The following is a 6,954-nucleotide window of genomic DNA, read 5'->3' on the forward strand; positions in this document are numbered from 1 at the left end:
AGGGCTTCCAGAAAAAAAAAAAAAATTCCTTCTATATCCATCTTTGGCAAACCTCAATCCCTTCTGTCACTATTAAAACCAAATGAAACCCTCTGCCATAGAGTCGATGCTGAGTCACAGCAACCATTTTGTTAAGGACAGAGTAGAACTGCCACATAAGGTGTCCAAGGCTGTAAGTCGTTACAGAAACAGACTTCCTAATTTTTCTCCCATGAAGCAGTTGGTGGGTTCGAACTGCCAACCTTTTGGTTAGCAGCTGAATGCCTTAACCACTGCGCCACCAGAGCTCCTCCATCACTATTAAGTGTCATTTAAAACTTTAAACCCATTATTCTGCTTCAAAGGCACACATGTATATATGTATATATTCATGTGTTTTGGTGTATTATATGTTTTATACGATCAAATATACATATGCAGAAACCCAGTGTGTGTATGCATACACACACATGTGCACTCAGACATGCATGAATATGTACAATGACATAAATATTTTATTGCATATGACTTACAACATAAAGTGCCCCTTTAACACTGTATTAATTGTGTTGATGTTTTGGATGTCTTTAGAAAACAAAGAGACCAAATGACTCCAGATATAATGGACAATATTACAGTAAACCACTGCCCTGAAAGGATAGAGTAAAGGGAAGAGACCATTATATTGGTTAATTTCTTGCTCTCCAGTAGAACTAAGCCTTTCATATGAAAGACTCTACAAGACTGTTTATTACACATGGAATCCAAACATCTTCCAAGATCCCTAAGATTGGTAAAGACTTTAATGATTTTCCAGTCTGATTGAACTCATGTTACCAATAAAGAGGGAAGGGGACTTGTCCAAAGTCACATAGTGTATTAGTGATAAGGCTGAACAAGGATCCAGGTCTTGTGACTTACAGCCTAGTGCTCTCTCTCTTGTCAAGGGATTGAATATTTTGTTCAGCAGAGATTTCCCTTTGTAGCCTCAATACCAAGTATGGTGCCTGCCACATAATGGATGCTCCAGAAAAGAAACCAAACACATTACCATGGAGTCAATTCCAACTCATAGCAATCCCTATAGGGATTCCAAGGCTGTAAATCTTTACGGAAGTAAATTACCTCATCTTCCTCCCTCAGAGCACCTGGTGTGTTTGAACTGCTCACACCCTGTTTAGGAGCCAAAGCCTTAACCACTTCGCCACCAGAGCTCCTTTAATAGATGCTCAGTAAATGTTGAAGTTTTGTGCAGTGGCATTGATTGTACTAGGCTTAAACTTATTTCTGGATAAAACCTAATGTATGTCTGTGTTTTAGGACCCCTTGCTAAGAGGCACCCTTGGAAAAAGTATGAAATACAACTAGGGAAATGATCTGAGTTTTAAATTGAAAAAAACTCCATTTCATGCTTTTTCCACTGAAACATCCTTTATTTACGGAGTGATTCTCTTTAAAAGTGAAATATAAAAATTCTCTAGGACCCTTATTCCTTGGCTTTGCATTCATTCTTTGGCAAACTAGAGCCCCCATTGCCATCAAATCACTCTGACTCATAGCTACCCTATAGGGCAGAATAGAACTGCCTCATAGGGTTTTCAAGGCTATAATCTTTAGGGAAACAAACTTCCACATCTTTCTTCTGCCGAAGGGCTGGTGAATTTGTACCTCCAACCTTTCAGTTAGCAGCCAAGTGCATAACCACTTTGCCACCAGGACTCCTTAAACTAGGGTCCAGGAGATAGTAATTTACTCTGGAAGAAGAGGGACCTCAAAGAAGCTGAAAAAAGCAATCAGTACATTATTTCTGTTTATACAAACACAATCTTGTAGTACACTTGAAAGAGTACTGGCCTAGAAGCCTTCTTTTCTCATCTGTTAAGTGAAGGTAATAATGTTGTTGTTGTTGTTGTTGTTGTTGTTTGCCATCGAGTTGGCCCCGACTCATAGCGACCCCTCCTTGGGTTTCCGAGGCAGTATCACTACAGGAGTAGGAATGCCCAACCTTCCTTCCAAGGAAGGTAATAATAGAGGGGGAGAAAAAAGAAAAAGCTAAGGTGATTTGTAGAAATGTAAAATCCCTAACACTCTCACAGTTGTTGTTGTTGTTGTTGTTATGTGCCGTCGAGTCGGCCCCGACTCATAGCGACCCCTCCTTGGGTTTCCGAGGCAGTATCACTACGGAAGTAGGATTGCCCAACCTTCCTTCCGAGAACACTCTCACAGTAGGTACCCAATAAATGGTGATTTTCTTCCTTCAGGGGCCTCTGATTCCATGGATGTCTTCAGGTAAGACATTCCCCAGGAACTCATTCTTATAATGAAAAGATTGTACTGAGATACTATTTAAAAGTACCAATGTTTTGGAGTTCTTTGACAAAGAGCAATAGGAATGAAAGAAGGAAAAAAATGGAAAGGAAGAAAGAATCTTTTATTATAATATGCTAGTAACATGTTCTTAGTGGTAGCCCATAGAAATGTTTTGCTGAACCAGTTACTACTGTATCTTCTACATTAAAAAAACTACAAATACTTGTGGTCTCTGTGCCTACCTGGTACATTTTAGGCTGAGAGGAGGGAGAGGAAAGCTGAGCTATAGTTGAAAATTCATTTATTCATTTTTCTGGTATCGAATAGCAGTCACTTTTCAATTTTTCTTTCTTATTCCCATCAGAACATTCTGCCCTGAAAAAAGAAACCTCCCTGAAATGCCTGTCTATCCAGTGAATGAAAACACAACAGTAAATGTGGAATAAAACACCAGGGAATTGGAGAAAGAAAGAGTTGGGGAGAGGGGATGCACACCTTCATACTATGGCGGAGCCTTAAATATGAGAAGTTCTGTGTGTTTCAGAGAAGCTAGTTGTAATATCTCTTTTTCTGCTATACTTGTATATTCATCCATTTAGTCATTGTTTATTCAGAGCCTACTGTAAAAATGACATGGGGGTGGCATCTGACTTCCTCTAATTTCACAAAGTAGGAGGAGGATCTAGAACTATATCAACAGCCCAGGGCCGATCCCGATACCTATGAAGTGGTGGTCAGATATGCCTACATTTTCCAAACTTTTTACAGATTCTGACACTCAACTGTCCCTCCCATGGCTGGGTTCAATAATTTGTTGCAATTGCCACCCAGAACTCACAGACAATACTCATGATTATGGGGTTTATTACGGAAGTAACAGGTTATAATTTAGAATCAGAAATGACTCAAGACACAGTTCATCAGGACAGCCTCTTCTCTGCAGTGCCCACAGGTACACTTTTCTCTGGCCCTCAGCCTTTTGGCCCACTGCACCTTGGCCCCTGCCCTGCTTGAGCAATTGTTAACAAAGCTCTTTTAGCTCTGCTGATAAGGGCCCAGCAAGGCACCCCATTCTGTCAGCTAACCACCTACCTGAACACCCTCAAGGAAACTCCATAGCTCTGTCTCATGCCCATCTTTCTTAGTTCTGCTGCCTGTGCTCCCCCCCACTCCCCTCTCCATCTCTCACTGTCTCTCATGTCACACTTCTCTGTCTTCTAGATCAAGGATGTTTGGCACAGGGATCTTGAGTCCTGGCTCTTCTTTCTTGATGGTAGTGAGATCCTCCCTTTCTACCTCTGTTGTTTGTTGTTATGTGCCGTCAAGTCAGCCCTGACTCACAGCGACCCCTCCTTGGGTTTCCGAGGCAGTATCACTACAGAAGTAGGATTGCCCAACCTTCCTTCCGAGGAGTGGCTGGTGGGTTTGAACCGCCAGCCGTCTGGTTAGCAGGCAAGTGTCTTAGCCACTATAGGATGGCTCATTTTAAGCCTAACAAGATGGCAAAACTGACCGATTCCCACGTTAGGGGATACACCTAATTTGCATGGTCCCACCCCAACAAAGGTGCCGTCGACCTTATTTACATTATTAGCAAGCTGTCCAATCCCCTTGGTGGACCATAAGTACCTCATGTTTGCATAGTCCCATCAAATTATCTGGTGGGAGTCATAAAGACCATGGCTAAAAGGCCATACCAAGCAATTCACAGTACCATACATACTTAATGTGTGCCAGGCCTGGACTGGGAACAAAAGAGCAAAAATTGAGCAAAATATGTATCTTTCTCTGAGCAGCTATGATCCTGAGGATCTCTGTGTCTATGTTGTTTGTTCCTATGCATCTGAGACAAATCTCAGATGACTTGTCATATGACATATGACATCATATGACAGTGATCTTTTTCCTCTGCTGGTTTCAGAGGACTTCCTTTTCACTTGCTATGTTCATTTCACAAAAAGTAGACTCTATCTATGTTTGATTTTTATAATCTGCAGGATTGGGGGTATGATCACTAGCAATTTAAAAGTGATTAGTAATTGTGTGGAATTCTCTTTTATAAATGCTTGGCCTGTAATGTTCCTATGTAAAATAAGTATCTATTAGTTCAAGTATGACTGTATATGATTACATGTGTCAGTGGGAGGAAATGTTGACTGAGTCCAAGTCAACTGTGCCACTTGATCATTTCCTCAGATGTATTCCAATTTTTTAGTAAAGGTAGATCATCTTATTTAACATAACAGTGAATAGTCCTAATAATGGAGGTATCAGCAGGACATGAACTATCCATCCCTGCTGAAAACACCTATGCAAACCAAACAGTATAGTACTGAATTAAACTTGTTGTTGTTGTTGTTATGTGCCGTCGAGTCAGCCCTGACTCATAGCGACCCCTCCTTGGGTTTCCGAGGCAGTATCACTACGGAAGTAGGATTGCCCAACCTTCCTTCCGAGGAGTGGCTGGTGGGTTTGAACCGCCAGCCTTCTGGTTAGCAGTCAAGTGCCTTAGCCACTATGCTACCAGAGCTCCCTGAATTAAACTACCCCTTCTCATAATTTCCATGTGGTCAAATTGTTTGAGGGCTATTCTCTCATAAGGTAAATCTTCATGCCATTTCTGCCTAGAAATATTCAAGGAAATAGACTCCGGAGACACATTAACAAATCTGTCTGCTCTTGTATTTGTTCTCCCAGGTAAGCAGAAGTACCTGTGTGCCAGCAGAAATGATTGCACCATCGATAAATTCAGAAGGAAAAATTGTCCATCTTGTCGTCTCCGGAAATGCTTTGAAGCAGGGATGACTCTGGGAGGTATGATAGTTTTCTTTCTCTTTCGCCTTCTCCCTCTCTGTCCCCCATTCTCCTTCCTTCTTTCTTTGTTTCTTTAAGCCATAATTTCCTCTATGATGCTTCCAAGGAATTTAATGAAGTTCTAGTCTCAGGGTAATTCCTTGATACTCAATGTGGCCCTAAGCCATACTGTGCTTTGCCTTAGCCATACCATTCTCCATTCTAGAGAATGCTTGCCATACAAGTGGGCTATAAAGTAGGTATCAGGGTCCAACAGAGGTTAATGAATGTGGACTTGACTTGGCAGGACTCCCTAAGGGACTTAATGATACCTACCTCATAATGTTAAATGCTGGCTAGAATGAAGGAACTAAGGAATCCAGAATAATCACAGGTGCAGAATGACCCAGGCACAAGCTACCCTTCAACACACAGGAATATCTGCCAGTTAACTGCTGCCTATGTTGCAGGACTGGCCACCTGAAATGAGAATCTTATGACTAGTCAGCCAAAGAGAGCCAATTTCCTACCCCACATCTCCCAGCAATGAACAGGCCTAATAATCATTTCCTTTTCTTTGCAAATCTATTGATCATTTCCAAAATCATATTTTTGGTAGCATAGTAGCTTGACAGAAGGAATAGATAGCTCTTTCAAGGGAAACTCTCCATTATAATTCTGTCTGTCCCCTGAGCCTATCTCTATCATGAGCACTGTGACCATTCCAGAAAACTTTGACACCAGTTGACTGAAAATTTTCTCCATCCAAATTTCTCATCTTTTCATGTTTACATCTACCCAGCACCAGGGTCCTTCCAGCTGCCTGCTGCTTCCAGAAAGGACCTGCATCTTTCATGAGAAAACAAGCTTGTTAGTCTACTTTGATTTAGAAATGGAATTTGAATATGTCAAGCCTATTTCTGGGTTCCTGAAATTGTAGCCTCATCCCTGATTACTCATTATCAGACTAGAAAATCCAAGTGACGAGAATCCAGCCCTTTCCCCTCCCCTCTCAGAGCTAATTTAGAGCAATTGTCTGTCTCTGGCTTTCTATGAGGTATTTAATAATTTTTCTGCCTGTGTGCATATTTCAGAAACCAATGTGTTTTCTAACCTTGGCACAGGGCCATGTATGTGTGCTCATGTGGATAGCTGTCTTCTCTCCTGCTCATAGGCCAGTAACACTCTCTAAAAAGACCAAAGTACTATGAATGAATTGACCTAGCCTCAATATAAGACTTTTTCAACAGAGGCATCTCAAGTAGTGTCTAGTACTCCCAGACATTGCAGGCAGATGCTCTATGAGTGGCTTTTCAGGAAGCCACATCAAATGAGACTCAAATATCTGAGAAAAACCAACCTTATTTTTGTTGCTTAACTTACTCCAGAAAAATCCAATAATTGTGGTCAACAGTGGAGAGGAAGAAGCAGAATTTGGGTGGGGGAGACCATTGGGGAGGTCAAGAAAGGTGACAAAAGGATCGATGGGGAACTTTAATTCATATGAATGTTGCAACCCCATGTGAAGTGTTCTGATAAACTCCACCTCTTTGATTTGCCTTCTGTAAATTATTGTAAGAGATAGGGACTTGCCATCTGCTGATATGAGTTACAAGCCCTCTTTAATGCAAGTAAAATTTAATGTTGACAAGTAATATCTGGGTCCATGTCTTAAAATTAGTTTCATGTCTCAGCTAGCATCCTCCATTACATGCAAGTCTGTGTCATGATTACAGTGAACCTCTTTTGAAAAGGAACCCCTGTAACACAGAAAATTCAACTAATCTATACAGCATTTGGAGCTGTGGTAGCACAGTGCCTAAGGCCTCAGACTGCTAACCAGAAGGTTGGTGGTTCAAACCCACCAGCCAC

General features: G+C 41.4%; 1 protein-coding gene across 1 annotated transcript in view; it reads left to right on the plus strand.

Annotated features, from left to right (window-relative positions):
• AR (androgen receptor) overlaps window positions 1-6,954 on the plus strand; it is a 411,187-nt gene that overhangs the window by 348,588 nt on the left and 55,645 nt on the right. Inside the window, exon 3 of the mRNA XM_007956285.2 lies at window positions 4,987-5,103. Coding sequence (XP_007954476.1) covers window positions 4,987-5,103 — 117 coding nt within the window. The remainder of the gene's footprint in view (window positions 1-4,986; window positions 5,104-6,954) is intronic.

The sequence above is a fragment of the Orycteropus afer genome, unplaced genomic scaffold (genome assembly GCF_000298275.1).
Source record: "Orycteropus afer afer isolate SDZICR_OR568_19922 unplaced genomic scaffold, OryAfe1.0 scaffold00599, whole genome shotgun sequence".
Taxonomy (NCBI): domain Eukaryota; kingdom Metazoa; phylum Chordata; class Mammalia; order Tubulidentata; family Orycteropodidae; genus Orycteropus; species Orycteropus afer.